Raw genomic sequence first — 19508 nt, forward strand, 5'->3', positions numbered from 1 at the left:
ATACTTGAGCACCCAACTGGCTGGCCAGCCTTTGTGGATGGGGAAAGGGTCAATGTTTGCCCCTTCTGTCCAAACCAGAAGGTAATCCTGGTGTAAGACCTGTGTTTCTGCAAATTAAGTATCAGATAGTAGTCTTAAAGTTCATTCTTTTGCACCTCAACGCACAATTGTATGGAATGTTTTTAACTCGGTTGAACTCAAGTCAAATGAGAAATCTGGGCGTTATTGCAAACGAACTGTGTGCTAATACATTTTTTGGAAAGAATGCCTGTGTTTACAATGGTCTACTTAAAAAAAAATTAATCTCTTTGCAGGTGGTGGCTTCTCAGGTTATTCAAGGTAAATACTTCCTGTTACTAGTTCTTGGATAGTCTTATTTAGATCCAGTGCAATAGAGGGGCATACAGTGAGCCCTTGGTATCCATGGGGGATCAGTTCCACAACCCTCAGCGGATACCACAGGGAATAATGAAATCCTCACAGCAGAGAAGGGAAGGGTTTTGGCACCTTAAGAACTCGCCTGGGGCCAGGCTAGGCCCTCCGGAGGTCACACCAGCCTCCTTAGATGGCGTCCCGGACGTGGCCAGAAGCCACTTTCACTTTGCGTCCATGACTTCCGGTCCTGTTCAGGAGGTATTCTGAGGACAGGGAAAACCCATGGAGTGGGCTGCTGGCCTTCCCCAACCTCCCAGACACACCTCCCAGAAGTCATGGACGAGAACAAGAAATGGCTTAATGTCTGGGAGGTCTTTTGAGGCCAAGAAAGGCCCACAGCCCACTTCACAGGCCTTCTCAAATCTCAGAACACTACCTGGGCATGACTGGAAACCACTCCTGGTAGTGTCTAGGAGGCCCTCTGAGCCACGGACTCAGCAACTGTAGATGCCAAACCTGTGGATAGGGAGAACTCACAGTATCTCTGCTTCACTTGACTGAACATGATCTCGATTCACAGTAACCTCTTAAGGAGGTGCCACATATTGGAAGCCTCCTAATTACGGAAGTGGTCAGAGAGCACTAATATATATTATTGGTTGGCAACCTTCAGTTTTGAAAGACTATGGTAGAAGCCTACAGCACCCGGTATTCCCAGGCGGTCTCCCATCCAAGTAGTAACCAGGCCGGACCCTGCTTAGCTTCCGAGTTCAGATGATATTGAGCATGTGCAGGGTAATTAAAACTAATATGTCCTTCACCATTTGGCCTTTCCCATTAGCCTACACTCCCCAACCTTCCAACCTGCACTCTAGCATGTTGGGGACAGGGATCCAAACCTCAGGAGATGTGGCAACCTTATTAATTCATGACACTGCATTATTGAACATCTATAATTAGATTTATTGATCTAAAACTGGATGTTGGAGGGTAGCAGTGAGTGAACAGGGGATGAAAAGAGACGATGAAAGCAGCTGAAGGCATGTTGTCTATATGACCAGAGTCGGTGTAGCGGAGAAACTGGTCACTTCCTTAGCTGTAATTTGGGGATAATTATACTTTCCTTACAGAATAGTTGTAAGGATTATGTCAAGCTCATACAGGTGAATATCCCAGAAGCACTATACTAATGTAGTGAGTTCTTCTTTTGGTTAAAGGAACTGACTGTACAGAAATATTTGCTGCAGCTAAACTGGCCACAAATGGAATTTACATGCTAAAACCAGAGAAAGCTCACAAACCTTTTGAGGTAAGATGCGACTGTTACACAGTTACGTTTTGGACCAGGCGTATCTGGTGATTTTGCAATATTTAATTTATTATTTTCACATTATTATTTTCACATAATACTGCCCTTGCTCCAAGGATCTCAGGGTGGTGTACATGGTTCCTGCCCTCCTTGTCCTGACAACAGCCCTGGGAGGTAGGGCAGGCTGAAAGAGAGTGACTGGCCCAAAGTCACCCAGGAAGCTTCATGACTGGGCAGGGATTTGAATCTGGATTTTCGGGTCTAAGTTCAACACCAGAACCACTGCATCACCCCGGCTCTCATTTCCCTTATATGAGATACTCGACTGCCATTGATAATGCCCAATTCTAAAGATTTGTAATCTTTTGAATTATTTTGATTTGGGATCACATTTGATATATGTTATATCACATATGCCGAGTTTAAGCCATTTCTGTTTATGGTCATAGTGTGAGCCATGGGTGGGGGGGGGGGGAATCAAGCATGCACAAAAGCAATAATAAACCACATTGGGGGGGGGGGGAGAGAGAAAAAGCCTGAACAAAACTAGGAAAGGCTTAACAGAGGAGGAATGTTTTAGCTCCTGACAGATGGTATAGTTCTTAACTCAATGGGGAGGGAATGCCATAATAGCAGCCCCCACTATAGAGAAGGACTTGTCGCCCCCAGAATGATGATACCAGGGTGATGGTTCATATTGTAATATTGACCAATATTCTAATCAATAATGGTGGACTTCTTGCAAACATGACTTGCAATGGTGTAGCAGAATAATGTAGTGGTTTTGGAGTTGAATTTAGACCTGGAAGATCCGGGGTTCAATCCTTGCTCAGCTATGAAGCTTTCTGGGCTACCTTGGACCAGTCACTCTCTCTCACCTACCTCACACAGGGTTGTTCTGAAGACAAAAGGAGTGGAGGTACATGCACATCACCCTGAGCTCCTTCAAAGAAAGGTGGTATAAAAATGTGAAAAATAAAATAATCCTTGGCCTTGTAGGTATCATGTGAAAAGCGCAGTGATGGAGGATGGACTGTCATCCAGCGACGTAACGGAAAAGGTCTGGATGGGAAGCCGGTGAATTTTCGGAGATCTTGGGGTGACTACCAAAGAGGATTTGGACATGTTGGGCGTAAGTAAATCCTTTTCCTAAAATTTCCAGCTTAAACACTAGGACCTAAATTAATATATACTATTGTCTGCAGATTTGGTTACTATGTCAAGCAGTATATGCAGTACTTGTTAGTGTCTAAGCTAGAAAACATGTATCAGAAGACTTGATTCACACAGAAAGCAAAACTGAACAGTGCAGCTTTTGATAGAGCTCCATTTGTGTATGGAGCAGGGGTGTCCGAACTTACTTAACGGAAGAACCATATAAGATAAAAATCAACGTTTGAGAGCTGTGATACGAAAGCCATTTCTACCCAGCATTGCATATGCGCAGCAGGGATCAAATGTGTACATCTGTAGGCTGGGCAAAAATGGGTTTTAAGAAGCATTTCAGTTCTTAAATATATATTTACTCACCATGAACCTTAATGTTTAAATCCAGTGGACTCTCAGTTTATAGCTGGCAAATAACTAAAAAGCTTGAAAATTTATTTACCTTTCATATTTATTGTGATGCAAGAAGGAACTCGGCTAACATCTCCCCATGAGCTGCACATTTTATGTTGAAGATCCACATGTGGCTCACGAGCCAGTTTGACCAACCCTGGAAGAGAGCATCAATGTACAAGCACACACCCCTGCCTGGGGGAAGTGGGGTAACTGAAAACTGTGGGCTCCCTGCATTACAAATGTGTATTATTTTTTTTCTGCTCATGTGCAAAAAGGCATCAATTGGCCTTATATCATGAATGCAATAATGTTCCTTTCAGATGAGCACTGGCTGGGGCTTGATTACATTCATGCCCTGACCCAACAGAAAGGCAAAACATGCCAGCTCCGAGTGGACATGATAAATTGCAAAGGGAAGTCAGGCTATGCCTTCTACGATGCTTTCAAGATTGGCAACGAAAGTGAACTCTATCGCATTTCTTTGGGAAACTATGTTGGAAATGTTGGTAAGAGGATTAAAGGTTATGCATGCACAACTTGGAATATGAAAGTGGTTCAGGCAAGTGGGATATGCCTCTCTACCATTTTGAACACTGGGCATATACAGGCATCACCCTGTATCAGTGGGAGATACTGGCCCAGGTTTCTGTGGAGATGGCAACAACGAATATGGGGAAACTCTATTTCTGCATATTCCAACTGTGCCCATTGAATATGTTGAGGTTCCTATCTCTGGGGCCAAGAGAAAATGTTCCTTTCCCTTACGAATTGCATGCTTATCAGGATGTTCAAGCAGGCAGCTTGAATGCCTTGAAGGGACCCATCGAACGTAAACAGGAAGTTAACTGTTAACAAAGGCATATTTAGCCTGCCACACAACCAGGGGCCCAACCATGCCTGCCTTCCTATCCTGAGAATACGTGACTGGCGACAGCAGTGGTGCAACTGCAACTCAGTTCCACAGCAGATCCATCTCTTCATGTATTCCACAGCATGCTTCCACAGCATGTATTCATCTCTTCATGGAAACGAACATACAGCCTGTCCCTAGTTGCTTGGTAGGACTCTTCCGGGGTGGGAGGAGATAGGATTGCTATTCTTCTCTATAGTTACCACAGAACATTGAAAGAGCAGTTGAAGAGTCACAAGAGAAATAAAGACTGACATTTCAGTTTTTTCCCTTGAACTTTAGGAGATGCATTTAGAGGTGAAGGACATGCTGGGAGTCAAGATGGCCATTACTTCAGTACAATCGATGAAGACAATGATGACTGTACGGTGTGCATAAACAGAAGCCAAGCCTACAGAAGCTGTGCTAGAGATCTCTATGGCTCTGGGTGGTGGTTCAGCAACTGTGGCATGGCAGATCTCAATGGGGACTGGCATCCTAAAACCCAGTGTGAAGGTTGGCTCTCTGGAGTGAATTGGGAAACATGGGATCGTATTAATTCATTAATATTCAGTGAGCTGAAGGTAAAATGTACTTTGCTATAGGAATACGAGACTCTCCCCTGTGAGGTATGGCAAGTGAGTTTGTATCACCCCTATTTTAAAGCAAATCAGTAGTGTGCCACATAGTGGGCCCTCCTTATCCATGGATGCCAGTCCACCACTGGAGGGCCTCAGCGACCACCCTGATGTACCTTCCAGTCACACCTGGGAGGCCTTCTGGGAAGGTTGTGCACCACCTTTCTGCATCTCAGAAGGCCTTCTAGAGGCCACTGAAGGTACTTCTGGTTTGCCATCTGTACACCCCCGCTGCAGATTTCACTATCCATGACATTCAATATCCATGGGGAGGCCTGGAACTGATACCAAGGCCCAACTCTCTGTATGACACATAATGGATCTGAGCTATAGGAAGGAACATACCTCCATTAGGGTAAATGAATTTTAGTGCTTTGTAGGAAGTCACTCAATATGTAACATGACATTGCTAAGAGCTGATAAAGAGAATGAGCTTGACTTATATACAATCAGTGTGGTAGGGTGGCATTGCATGATAATGGCAACTGCTTTTCCTGCAATTTCTGCTTCCAGTAGAGCCAAGGTTTTGGGGGCTTTTATGGGGCTCTAGAATTTAGATGGCAACACCTCCATGTCACTCAAGGAGGTAGACAAGGGTAACATAGAATAAAGCCTTTTTATTCTGGATTTTTTCCATGCTAATTATAAAGTAATAGTTGTTCTTTTTCTTCTTACATTCTTTACATGAGAAATTTCACAATGCTGCAAGAATGTACACATTAACAAAATTTACAGAGATGCACACACTGCTATACATTGAGTAACATGCTTTTTCTGCACTGGTGAAGAAAATAACATTTCTGCCATGCTATGAGAAAAAAAGATGGAGCATCTTCATAACATTTTCCACTGATCCAGTTTCATTCTTTCACAGTATCTGTAAAAGGAATACTTTTTTCCCCCAGAGGCATCTTAGTGCTGACAACTTTCACTGGGCCAGGTTTAATAAACGTACTTTATGGTCAAGTCTCTTGCTCTAACAGCAGCAATTTGTGCTGTGTGACAAAAACTCAGTTATTTTTGTAGTAGTTATTAAAGTTGATTCGCAGGAGGAAGTCTTCCAGATGAGGCTGGTACCCTCTGTTTACAAGTTTAGTTACCACTGCAGGAAAAAGGATAGTGAAAGGGAACTTAGAACAGTTAATCCACTTACACAAGCTGTTTGCTGTAAGCAAAGCCATCTGTCTGGAATTGCAAAGAATCCCATAAGTCGCATGTATATAAAGAGTGTAAGAGCATTTGAACTGCTGTACTTTCTTTAATTTGTCCCAGGAAAATTTCATTTCAGTTGCGCCAATGGGAGACCCTGATCATTTCTGCAGCTTTCAATTAAGATTCAGGTATCTCCTCTTTCTCGCATTATGAACCTTATTTCACATTAGTCGCCCCTTGGCTTACTTGCAAGGATTATGGCCCAAAGTTGGCACATAAAGCTAAAGTCACAAACTCAAAACTACCTTGAAAATCCCTGCCATCTAGAAAATGTGTATTGTCTCCTTAAATGTTATGAGAGGCAAACTGGGACTGAGGGAACAGCAGCATAATTCTCTGATCTCAGGCTCTCTGCCAGGCATGTATTTAAATAAACGGAATGGTGGGCAGAATTGCCTGCACTAGGCAAGAGACACTTTTTCATGTGGTGTTCCTCTTATATTTAAGCAGGGGGAGAGCAACTGGTCCTATTCACCTGTTCTAGGGGATTGTGACCCCTAGGTTGGGAGACACTATTTTAAATAAAGCCCTTAAAAACAGAAGGAAGATGGCACTGAGTGAGCCTATCAACATTCATAACAGCTAAATAAAACTGTCCTTATGCTGTCCAGAGGAACTACAATAGCCTGACCCCTCCCCCAAAAGTACATAAACCTGTTTTTTAAAAGCATAATGAGGCTTACTTACCACTGAACAGGAAACGGGAATAATATTTGAATGAGTTGTAGGACTGTTGCATTAAGCCAAAGTTGGGATGAACAGCCATTTGTTTGCTGGCATCAAAACTCCATGACTGGGATATTAACTGGCTACGAAACTTCAGTATAAAACTAAAGATGCTGTGAATAATGTTCATCACGGGGGCTGCCTTCTCAGTCAACAATCCCCTAGCAAAGCAAAACCCATATAAGACAACCATGTACTATATGAGTGTATGACTTTAAGTTTTGTCTGGCAAGTGAAAACACAATTGCTCTACTGAAAGGGTCGAGGGGGAAGTGAAGACAAAGCCAATATTTTAAAGTCAACGGAAATCATCTGTATCCATTTTCCATCTCTTCCCACTTTCCTTATATGCCACAATAGGAAGGTGCATCAAGCAGACAATAGGAGAGATGAACTATTTCCCTTCCCTGGGCACCACTGGAGTTAAGCTCCAATCACTAACGTGAGGAGGGACTTTCTTCCCTATTGCCCTCTTCATTGCAACACACAAGAGCATGGGAATGCATGTTATATGCAGATTCAAGCAGCATCCTCACGAGAAAGCTCCTTGAATTGCCATATAAAGTGGCTACGCTGAACCCCCAAAACTAGAGTCAATCGGGCAAACTCAATGCCATTTTTAAATTTAGCACCTCCAAAATATCCTAAATTTGTCCTAACATCCTTGGCAACTAAAAAGTTTTTTTTTTCCTCCCTAGACCTATGTTAATTGCAAACCAAACTGTTATTTGCAAACCAATGAATGTGCTATACTCTACTGCACTGGTGCCCAAACCCCAGCCCTGGGGCTACTTGCGGCCCTTGAGGATTCCAAATGCAGCCCTCAGGGAGCCCCCAGTCTCCAGTGAGCCACTGGCCCTCCAGAGACTTGCTGGAGCCTGCAATGGCCCAACACAATTGCTTTCAGTGTGAGGGCGACTGTTTGACCTCTCACATGAGCTGTGGGATGAGGGCTCCCTCCACTGCTTGCTGTTTCACATCTGTGATGCTGCAGCAGCAGCAAAGGAAAGGCCAGGCTTGCTTTGTGCAAGGCCTTTTATGGTTGGCAACCTGCAATCTCGAAAGACTACGGTATAAGCCTACAGCACCCGGTATTCCCAGGTGGTCTCCCATCCAAGTACTAACCAGGCCTGACCTTGCTTAGTTTCCAAGATCAGGAATTTGCAGGGTAACAGTTGCTGTCAGAGATTTTTTAAGGCCTTGAGCTATTGCAAAACCTTCATTCATTCATATAAGTTCATCTTCAATATATTCATTTATGTAAACTTATGTAAATTTATTCAAATTTTAAATGTAAATTAATTCTTTTTTCCCCCAGCCCCCGATACAGTGTCAGAGAGACAATGTGGCCCTCCTGCCAAAAACTTTGCACACCCCTGCTCTACTGAATTTAAAAATTTTTACCGGAAAATTGCTTTGTTGAGATAGTCTGCATGCATACGGTAAATGTCTTCCAGGTTACCCACTGAAGATAATTCATTTCCAAATTCACACCATGTCACATGCAGGATCTGGTTGGCAATATAACCTTGAATGACTTTAACAAAGTGCTGCATCTCATGCTTGTAAAGTTGGAGCTGTCGAAACTGAACAGAGTTGGAGGCATGTTTCACTAGAGCTGAAAAACAAAACAAAAAAAAATCGCATCGCTTTTTCTAAAAGTTATAACTTGCTATGAGGCCAATTTGAAAGCCAGAGGACCATTCCAGAACCCCTCCCCCACCATGGATATTGAATTTCATGGATAATTAAATCTACAGGGGGCCTGCCAGCAAACCAGAAGTATCTTCCAGTCATGCCTGGGAGGCGAGTATGTATAATAGTCCAATCCTATCCACACTTTCCTGGGAGTAAGCCCCACTAATGAGACTTACTTATGAGTAGACATGCAAAGGATTGGGCTCTGCATGGGCAGTGACAGGGCAATATTTTAAATGGCTAAAAACCTAAAAGCACACAATGTATTTTTTCACATGAAACAAGTATAAGCTCCTGTCTTTGATGCTACTTTTCGTTTCGGGGGGACATTTTACTGCCCAATCCAAAGTACATTAAATTCATGGATTTCCTCATTGTTTTCTATAGATAGAAAATACACCTATAGCTCTAGTGTCCCCGGGGAGAAAAAAAACATTGCACCAAAGGGAACCAGTAAGTTCCACCTATACACTATCAGACAGTGACTCTAGTTTTTCCTATCCTTATGTGAAAAACAAATTGACTTTCCCTAATTCACTATAGTAGAAAAGCAGAAACATTTCCAGTCTAGTAGGATCATACTGCACTCCCTCTTAATCAAATGAGCTTATATTTAAATAAGCAGACTCATGGATTGCAGTTACAGGAAACCAATTTTGTAAATGTAGATGTAATCTGCTCATCCAGATAATCTAAATAGGTTTGATTTCAGATGAAAAACAATAAGAGTGTTAGATTTAGCTTACCAGTTCGTTTTAAGTGGAACCAAACATCCTTAAGAGTCCACACCATATGCTTCAATTGCAGGAGGAATGAGAAAATCTTGTTGTATTTATTTATGCAGTTCTCCGTAATGACTATGTTTAAGGGCCAGTCCACCTAAAAAAATAAAGCACTATCACCATGGCATGTTTCCCTACCAATAGAATATTATACGACTTTTTAAAATAAGACTTCGAAGACTGTTGCTGCTCACAAGACAGAGTGCGTTCATCAGTGGCATTAGAAAAGGATCAGCTCAATTAACCCCAATTAACAAGATGTTGTTACATCTGCTCACTTCTCCACTTTTCTTGGAGTCTTCTTACCTTGTACCGCAGCTCCAAGCAGTTGAGGGCATTGGGCTTGAACACCTCTGGAACATATTTCAATGCAAAAGAGAGGTTGGAAGCCAAGTGCATGTCTCCGTGAAGGCTGTACTGCAGAGCCTTATTTAAGATGGAATTGAGGACAAGCGGGTTCAGAAGTTCGCCAGGCGTCTGTCCTGACCCAAGCTTGAATGAGAAACACCACATTAGCAACAGAAGATGCACATTGTCACAGTCATTATTAAATAAGAAGAGTCTTGCTGGACCAGGTCAAAGGCCCATCTAGTCCAGCTTCTGTATCTCACAGCGGCCCCCCAGCTGCCTCAGAGAGCATACAAGACAATAAAAGACCTGCATCCTGTTGCCATTCCCTTGTACCTGGCATTCTAAGGTAGCCTATTCCTAAAACCAGGAGGTGGCATGTTCCTATCATGGCTTGTAACCTGAGACTGACTTTCCTCCAGAAACCTGTCCAGTCCCCTTTTAAAGGCATCTAGGCCAGACACCATACCCACATCCTGCAGCGAGGCATTCCACAGATTTATTACACACTGGGTAAAGAAATATTACAGATGTACCTGTCTGCTTCTGCTCATAAGAACGCAGTCCAAAGCATGACTACCACTGCTACACATTCAAAACAGGGCCAATGCGCAAATGGGAGTTGTACCAGGTGATACACAACTCCCATCTCTGCAATGCCATTGCTTTTTACACTGGCAACGAGACACAGCCAAAGATCAGTGGTCGAGAACAGCCTCTGCGGGTACCTTTTCAAACAGCAAATCACTGAGTGACTGAGCAAACTCTCCATCTTCCATCAGTAAAAAATGACGCAATGCTTCAAAGTGCTTCTCGACATTCAGTTCCACAAAGTAGTAATCAACAATGGCTTTGTTCACAAGCGAAACACTAGGAACAAGTAAAAGCACGGAGCTATTATTTTGGTTCATTTTTAAATAAGTTTGAAACAAAATAATTAAAGCCCACAATTCCCTTCATAAAGGCAAACAAGTATAATCCCCAGGAGGCTTATAGCCACGCTCAGGCTGCCTCCTGCTTGAGAAAAGCTAGACTGCAGTTAACAGGAAGCAGGTGCCTGCACTAGACCAGACTAGACAGACAAAATTACTTATAAAGTTGGCCCCGTTGCTCCTAAATACTACGTACTGAGAAACCAAGGGAGCAGTAATTGACCGTTTCATCAGCACTGGAAGAGATAAGAGTTCACTCAGTTGTACAGCCGTTTCATCAGTTGCCGACTGTACTGATGGGTCCACTGGGAATGTGTAGGATCTTGGGATCACATGATGCAGGAGGTGGGAAACTGGAAGCTCTGCTGCATTGGACCAAAAGAAGAAGAAAAAAGTGAAAGATGCAGTCCTGAACCTAATTTTTGGGGAACAAGTTCAGTGAAGCAATGGGGTTTATTTTTGGTTGTTAAGAATAACAGTAATTCACACACACACATGGTGTATAAACCTGGTTAATATTATGATCATCAGCATCAGTATAGCGGGTAGGCTGTAACTGGGTTGTACTGGGTGCATTACCACCCTTCCACCAAGGGGTTCAGGGTGGGGTACATAGCTCCTCCCTTCCTTTTGTCCTTATAAGAACCCTGTGCGGCTGAGAGATAGTGACTGGCCCAAGGTCACACAGGAAGCTTCATGGCTGAGCAGGGAGTTGAACCTGGATCTTCCAGATCGAAATCAACTTCCAAACACTACACCATCTTGGCTCTCTCACTGGCTACTGTTTAAATGACCCAGTCATGCGACTGGGGGTCTGCTGAGCAGAACCTGACCATGAAGCTGGTACCCCAGGGGAAGCAGGGGTGATTATTCTACGGAAAGGGCCACATGATTGGTTCCTGCCTATGTGGCTAGGTCATGTAAATATTAACCCCAGTTATTCAGGAGTTGCTCATTGAACTGACTTCCATGTGACCTTCTATGTGACCTCTAGAATGCTTTCCATTAGTGCTCCAAAGTTATTGTGGAAAATACAGTTGGCCCTCGGTATCTGTGAGGGGCCCTGGAATGGATCCCCTATACTGAATTCTGGGTGGGGGGGGGGAGAGACAGACAACCAGAAGTCCCTTCCAGTTATGTCTGGGAGGTCCTCTGCAGAAAAGGAGGGCCCACTGTCATTAAATCCTAAACTGGTCTACATTATTCTACAAACACACACAGAGTAATCATTATTCCCCATGAGGGGTAACAACATGTCAAGCGGTTACAATTTCTAAATGCAGTTCATTTCGGTACTCACACATCAAATCATAGCTGTCCTGGTACTTTTCAAGACAATACTGGTGAGATAAGGATTGCAGATAATCTTCCTCTTTTCTCCACTTAGCAATTGTGGTGGGTCCTCCTCCTTGGCTCTCAGATGCATTGGTTTCAGAGACAGAAGTCAGCTGAGTTACAGGGACCAGTTCTGTTGATTGTTCTGGTTCCTCTACCTGATGAAACAGAATGCCTGGGTATTCGTTTGCCCCCATCATTAAAAAATTCACACTATTTCAAAAATTGTCTACATCATTTCACTTGAACAAAGAACTTGGGTGAACAATGAAATTTTTTAAGTACTAGAATGTTTACAAATTGTTTACAAAGTACTGGAATGTTTACAAATGCGTAGTAGGACACAGTGGGCCCTCTTTATCCAAAGGCTCTGTATCCAAGGATTTGAATATCTGCTGATGCCAAACCCACAGCTAGAGGGTCTCATAAGCCCTCTCAGATGTGACAAGAAGGCACTTCTGGTTTGCACTGCCTTCCAGTCACATCTGAGAGGCTTCTGATGAGGTAAGGAGGCTATACACAGCCCCAAGGCACAACCACAACCACAAGGCACATAACTGCGGTGCCACGTATGGTGCCATGAATATCAGTGGGGGTGTGTGGGGGTGGAACAGATCCCTATGGATACTGAGGGTCCACTACACTCATAAAAGCATTTATACACCACCAAGAAATGGTATGACAACCATTGTGATAATGGAAAATTGCACAATGCAGTGTTGTACAGACATTTCAGGGACATTATTTGGGCAATACCGGAAGATACATTGATGCATATACTAAACACTGAATGAATAATTCAGACCTGAAAAAGTCATTCTTTCCTCACCTGTACAACTGGAGGAGAATGCGGCAGAAGATCTTTTGCATCGTCAGTTCTGCCTGTTATAATTATTCAAAGACAAAGAATAATGAGAAAAAAATTGCAAAATACCCTACATTAACTGCTTCTATCCAATGGGTATTTATTATTCCAAAGCATATAGGATTTTTTTTTAATCATATGCTTCAAAAATACAGTGATTTGGGAGCCCACCTTTGTCTGTGTGATTTCCATGTGTGCCACTGCAGTACCGTCAGACCCCAGTAGCCGCAGTAAGTCAAATCTATGGATGCCAGACCTGCTGGGGTCCAACTATAATACTAAAACCACAGCAGCAGGCATTAACTTCTGTTTCAGAATAGAAGAATCAGTTCTCACAGGCTATACTGCCTCCCATTTAGCTGTACACAGGCATCGCAATAGGTTTAAATCCTATTCATCACAAGGGAAGCAATACCTAAACCAGACAATTAATTAATTTCCACTGTGTCCACATAATGCAATTTTCATTCAACCAAACCCATGCAGCTAGTTGCTAGGTACATGGATGTAAGCCAGCTCAATTCCTGCAGGCAATGAGACTCAGCTGGTTCATCCTTCTGACTAAACACATTTCTATCGATTGTACAATATTACGGCCAATGTCTGCCAAATAAATATAATTAACTGGCACTCACCGTCCTCTACATCCTCTCCCAAGTCTCTTTCTTGCTCTTCATCCAGGTTGTTGGCCAATGCACTACCAGGTGGTCTTGACTGTGGTAAGACCTTTCCCGTGCAATCTTGTTGCTCCTTATTACTCTCTTTAGTTGTACAGAATTCCTCACTGTACAGAAGTGTCTGAATTGTTGAGCTAGAGGCAGGGCCAGAAACAGCCTTCTGATGTGGTATCAGGTCAGTTTCTGCAGAAGGGGTCCACTCCCCGATCTGAATACTTGATTGTGACGCATGGCCAAAGGGGCACCACCGGGGCTTTGAAGCTCTGGCATCTGAAACCAGTTCTCCAATTTTAAAATGTGACTGGGAGACATGCCCATGAATATTCCACCGAGGTCGAGAAGATGCAACTTCAGATATGTTTTCCCCAATCCTGATGCTGGCATCTGATGTGTGGCCATGTACATTCCACCGAGGTCTAGCTGGCTCAACATCTGACACGTAATCACCAATCTTGATGTTGGCATCAGAAGCATGCCCATGAATGTTCCACCTGGGCCTTGACGGCTCCACCTCCGAAGTGTACTCTCCAACCTGAATATGAGCCATGGAGACGTGCCCGTGGATATTCCAACGAGGTCGGCTAGGTTCTACCTCGGAAGTGTACTCTCCAATTTTAATGTGTGCATCTGAGGAATGGCCATGAGGATTTGAAAGTGGCTGGGAAAGTTCACCACAAGGTGTGTATTCCCCTATTTTAATATTTGCATCAGATGCATGACCATGAACGTTCCAACGAGGTCTCCTGCCCTCAACATCCAAACCATTTTCTTCCATTCTGGTATGGCTGGATGAGACCAAAGGCCTGAGGACAGTATTAAAGTCATAGTCACTAGGAAGGTGAACCTCGGCGCTGGCTTCCCTTTCTCCAGCATCTTTTGGCAGAGGATGATTTTCACCTGTCTGATCAGTCAAGGAAAGATCCGAGTTGATATTTTGCAAAGCTTCATCCAACAAGCTTGTCCCGTCCACACTGGGAACCACAACGGTTTCTTCCTGATTTGGTTTTGGTAAAAAATCTTCAAACTCCAGACCAAGTTCAGGTGAGCACTCCGACAGCCCCACGGCTTGTTCCATACAGAGTACCTGGGATGCAGCCGCTGCTTCTTGAGACTCCGAACAAATGTGAGACGGCGTATTTATCGATGATGCAGGCTCTCTTAATTTGTCATTCACAGACTCACTTGCCTGACCCAGTTCTGTACCTGTATTTACAGTAACAGGTGCTACAGAAGTAATCTGAAACGTAAATAAAAATAATTACTAAAACAGATGCACAGTTCATTTATACACATGGGGTATCTTTGTGCCCAATTGTGGCATTCACAGACTGTCAACAGCTGTTCACACGTTTAACTGTACCCAAGTAGAGCTGCATACAATCATGGTTAGTCTGTACACGGGTATGTGATTAACACATTCGATTAACTATTCCTGCAATCTGCATACAATGCACTAGGATTATCGATCTGTAAAAACAAACCTGGGTGCACAGAAACAGATCAACAGCTGTACTTGGGTACAGGCATTCTGTACAGGTTACAGCATAATGCACGAATAGCTTGAGAGCTATTCTACCAGCACCAGTTCTCTTACATTTTGGAGGGGGAAAGTAATTCACCCCAGCACAGTACCTTTTCCCAGATACTTCTTGCTGGTGTCTCTGAATCTTTTTTAGCCTGCAAGCCCTCTGGGATGAGGAAACGTCATTTAATTTATCTTGCTACGTCAACAGCTTTGTAAATGTTTTCTGTCCAAAAGTGGGATACAAAGCTTTTAATACTTAACACAGGCATGTCTATCCTGCTATACTAAGATTTTAATGGCATAGAATATTGTCTCTACTGAGAGTTCTCCAAATGCTCTAAGAACTGATTCACTTACAATGGAAACACAGTTGGTACTTGTCTGCATACCAAGTCAACCTGCACTGTGAAAGAAGAACGCTCATCTTGGCATAGCTCTCACATACTCCAGGGAAGAACATGGGTACATACAGGTGGACCTGCTACCCATGCAATTTAAAAGGCAGCTCTGCAAACACTGAGTTTAGAAGCAGAGAAACAGGCCACCTATGCATGGAGTTATGCAATTAAGGGAGGGCACCAGGATGCAGGTTTCATGTTATCTGGTGTGCTCCCTGGGGCACTTGGTGGGCCGCTGTGAGATACAGGAAGCTGGACTAGATGGGCCTATGGCCTGATCCAGTAGGGCTGTTCTTATGTTCTTAAGTAGCTAGTCTAACCAAGTGTCACCTTGTGTCTATTATAGACACAGAACTATACAGTACAATTCGACCTTGGTATCCGTGGAACAGAACCCACCATGAATACTGAAATCTGCAGATACCAGAATCACCATTTTAATACCTTTAAAATGAAAAAGCATCACGATGCATTCTAGTTTGAAGGTGGGAGGTGCAAGGAACCGCCGCACAACCCGGAAGTGAGTCTTTTGAGCTATTTTTAGCCCTGAGGGGGTTAGAAACTGCATGGTCTGACTGTGTGAAAGTAAGAAATGTGATTTGGGCATGCTTTTTGCATTTTAAAGGGATTTAAATGGTGACCCTGGCATCCGCTGGCATCCACAGTGAGTTAAATCCACGGATGGATTTGCAGGTACCAAGGCTGCACCTGTATATCGTTTATTACATCAGGTAATTTCTATGAGAAGCAACACCAACCTGTGGATTAGAATCTCTGACAGGTGCAATGGCAGTAGAAGGCTGTTGGCCCTGATATTCTGGAAGGATGTCCACTTTCTTCCTGTATGTTCCACCAGGAAGTTTCTCAAGCATGTCCTAAACATCAAGCAGAAAATACTACAGCTTTAACATTACCTAAGGAACACTGTCAACAAGACTTTCCCTTTTTGCTTTTTTTTAATTAAAAGAAGTAATTAAGTTACCTCAATACGTTTTTGATCTTCCAACAGAAAACTGAGACGGGCCGTTTCTAATTTGTGCCTCTGAATTTTCCATAAGGCTCTTTTTTCTCTACGAGCTGCATCTTCAGACAGTTTGCTGTAATGGTCAATTAACTCCTGCCTAAAGGAAAGAATAACTTCGCTCTGTCATTTTATAAACTTGCTTGGATAAACTGTAATTAGGATTTCAATTTCTCAGACTGTTTCCTGTCAAAGCTGAAACGGTCGCTCACTAACACAGAGGCAGTGAGCTGATGAACACTCTGAGCAATTAGTGCTGCCAAAATGCATAATCTTCCAAGAAGCCTTTATCTTACCGTAGCCTAATTTCAGCAAGTGAAAAGAAGGCTTTGTGGTTTTTTTGCCTTCAGGTGACAAACACACACACTGTTCTGTGCAGTCAGCCATTAGTACAAGATTAATGCTGCCACTTTAGAAAAATATCTTTAAGCTGTTACCATACCAATGGCTAGACAGTGGGCCCTCCTTATCTGCAGGCTTGGCATTCATGGATTTGAATAGCTGTGGACGCAGAGCCCAAAGCTGGAGAACCTCCGAGGACCTCCTGGATGCGCATGGAAGGCACGTCTGGTTTGCCGGTGCTGTCCCCTCCCCCGTGGATTATCTGCAGAATTTGGTACCTGTGAGGGATCCTGGAATGGATCCCCCATGGATACCGAAGGCCCACTGTACATCTACAGATGTATCTTGACAATTCCTTCCCTTGGTGCAGCAGCACACCTGAACTCAGATACATCACTCACATTTTATTTGAGCAACTCTGTTGCACAGAACTGTCTGAAGGGTGCGCGCGTGCGCGCACACAGTTGTGTAGAAGCCTCTTTTTGTGAAGCAAGGCTCCGCAGAGCTTTGGATCATATTTCTTATGCCCAATTAAGTGATGGCGAGTGCCTAGATTAAAGGATTCAAAAGAGTGCCTGGATCATATTTCTTATGCCCAATTAAGCAATGGTGAACGCCTGGATTGAAAGGTTCACAGTTGTAACTGAGATTTCATGCAATGAAGTCATTAACGTTGAGTTTGAAGAGGAATCAGACACTTGCTCAATCACAGAGGCCCGTGGCTAGACCTGAGTAAGCCACTCTCTCAGACAAACCCACCATACAGGGTTGTTGGCTAGAAAAATAGGCAATAACTATAAGTGCACTGTGTAGTACTCTTTTAATAGAAAGTATCGTAAAACACCTCCAATTTGGTATAAAAAGTAGAATGCACAATGAGTGCTTTAAACTCTATAGGAAACAACAGGGAACTCAGACTTTCACGCACCCAACAAACTATAGTAGTGCCACTCAACTTTCTGATGATCAGGGCTCGGCTTGCCTGTGAAAAACCAGGTAAGAGTATGCTTATGGGATGAGGGCAAGTTGATACACTGATGCCTAGCCTAACCAGGAAAGCCTCCTTGGGGTAAGGGAACATTAGTTCCCTTGCCCCAGGGTAAACCCCAGCAGCTGCCATAGGTCAACTTGGGACTGGATCAGCTCAGTCACTGGCACAAGTCTGAGTTGTTCCGTGAAGGTGAATCAGGCCTGGGAAAGGGGTCAGGATTTAACCATGGATTTAAGCCGTTTCTGCCCAATGTTGCATATACACAACAGGGACCAAATGTGTACACCCGTGAACTGGGCAGAAATGGGTTAATCAAGTACACTTGAAAATGAATTAAAAAAATTTTTTTCTTAGGCTGCTGTAGCTTTGTTTACCTTGCGCCCTCCCCCATTTATGCAAGTTTAGGAAGTTTCCAAAGGTTTTACACAATTTGTGTAATACACAAACTGTCTGAATTTGAACATCCACAAATTGGGGGAGGGGGTGTTCTGGAGCCATCGATAAGAAGGGCCCACTAGACATACAAAATCTTGAATATGCCATTTTCAGCAGACAGTATTCATTTGTGGTGCTGTGCCTTCCTCACCTTGCTTTTCTCTCCATGTCTTCTTCCAAAGCCTTCAGTCTTCTCTCCCTCTCTCTGAGTTCCCGAGCATAACTAAAATCATCATCAATCTCTTCCTGTTTCAGAGCACGTCGGCGCTACATAAACATGTAGAAAGCTTTAGAAACCCATTTCCAACACTGTGTGTGTTGCTGTGTATTTTTGTTACAAGCTCCTAAACTGTATGCTATTGACTATTTGCCCAAGTTTCCTGTAAATGTCCTCAACTTCATCTTTCTAAAAATTATGAACAGAAAATACAAATTTCATTTCAATGAAAGCAATACCTCTAGATCTTTTGCAAACTGTTCTTTCAGTTTCTGCAATTGCTGGCGTTTCTTTGCATCCAATGCCATTTTGTCTGATATTTGTCGATCTGAAGACAAATTTAATAAGCTATAAGCATTACAAAAGAAAAAAATGCACGAAGCACTAAAGAAAGCCCAACTAGATTGTAAAGGCAGCTGAAACTTACCAGTAATGGCTTTGAGAGCTTTGCTAGCTGTTTCTCGAGCATGAACAATTAATTCTTGCTTTTCAATTTCCATGCGCAAGTCCTAGGAGGCAATTTCACATGATTTACTGGGCTTCTCAGACATTACGCTACAAGAAGTATGCAGTTTGTTCTTCAAATCAAAGGGGGAGTGAAACAATTAAGAAACAGCCTCATAATAAATGGTGGTCTTAATGGAGCAGCCACAGCAATATAATTTGAAGGCTTAGTGTTGCACTGCTTGGGTTTTAATATTCTGAATCCCAGATTTCCTGCACCAACGAATAACATATTAGGCTGAAACAGAGCAACTACAGAAATATAATATACTGTCATGCTTGGACACAAAACCAGCAATGCCTGCGCCTCAGAACATCTCCTATTTAGAAGGCTCCAGTAGAAGCACAGATGGGAAGGCCTGCTCAGTTCTGCTAGTGTGGAACAGAGTAGGTAGGAGCTGCTCTGAGCAAACCAGGGGGTGGGTATAGAGGGGGTGTAACAGGATGGGGGGAGAGGGAAGGATCCAGCTCTGGATTCCACCATATCCTATTCCCCCCCCACAACACAGGGCTTCCCAGACTTCAGCCAGCAATTTTGCTGGCACAGATCCAAGTTGCCCCACTGGGCAGGCTGGGGCCTGACATGGAGTAAAGAAACAAATGTTTCTTTATCCCAAGGGGACCTTCAGCCTGCTCAGTCCCAGCACTGGATACAGCATGGGACATGCAGCCTCACTGCGTCTGTATTGGATAGGATTGGACTTCCCGTTGCTCTGTACAGCAAGA

At 43.4% G+C, this 19508-nt stretch overlaps 2 protein-coding genes across 2 annotated transcripts in view; one reads left to right on the forward strand and one right to left on the reverse strand.

Annotated features, from left to right (window-relative positions):
- Positions 1-423: 423 nt before the first annotated feature.
- Positions 424-4741, forward strand: LOC136657052 (fibroleukin-like). Its single transcript, XM_066633649.1, has 4 exons — positions 424-633; positions 2684-2816; positions 3568-3753; positions 4440-4741. The coding sequence occupies exons 1-4, from the start codon at positions 424-426 to the stop codon at positions 4739-4741; spliced, it is 831 nt and encodes a 276-aa protein (XP_066489746.1).
- Positions 4742-5393: 652 nt separating this feature from the next.
- TUBGCP6 (tubulin gamma complex component 6) overlaps positions 5394-19508 on the reverse strand; it is a 30631-nt gene continuing 16516 nt past the window's right edge. The window contains exons 12-26 of the mRNA XM_066633346.1: positions 18706-18787; positions 18518-18606; positions 18213-18328; positions 16255-16393; positions 16031-16147; positions 13308-14586; positions 12637-12689; positions 11773-11965; positions 10669-10837; positions 10269-10410; positions 9499-9684; positions 9157-9289; positions 8117-8330; positions 6674-6873; positions 5394-5876 (exon numbers count right to left, since the gene is read on the reverse strand). Of these exons, the coding sequence (XP_066489443.1) occupies positions 5785-5876; positions 6674-6873; positions 8117-8330; positions 9157-9289; positions 9499-9684; positions 10269-10410; positions 10669-10837; positions 11773-11965; positions 12637-12689; positions 13308-14586; positions 16031-16147; positions 16255-16393; positions 18213-18328; positions 18518-18606; positions 18706-18787 (3204 nt within the window). The 3' untranslated portion in view covers positions 5394-5784. The remainder of the gene's footprint in view (positions 5877-6673; positions 6874-8116; positions 8331-9156; positions 9290-9498; positions 9685-10268; positions 10411-10668; positions 10838-11772; positions 11966-12636; positions 12690-13307; positions 14587-16030; positions 16148-16254; positions 16394-18212; positions 18329-18517; positions 18607-18705; positions 18788-19508) is intronic.

The sequence above is a fragment of the Tiliqua scincoides genome, chromosome 7, assembly GCF_035046505.1.
Source record: "Tiliqua scincoides isolate rTilSci1 chromosome 7, rTilSci1.hap2, whole genome shotgun sequence".
Lineage (NCBI taxonomy): Eukaryota > Metazoa > Chordata > Lepidosauria > Squamata > Scincidae > Tiliqua > Tiliqua scincoides.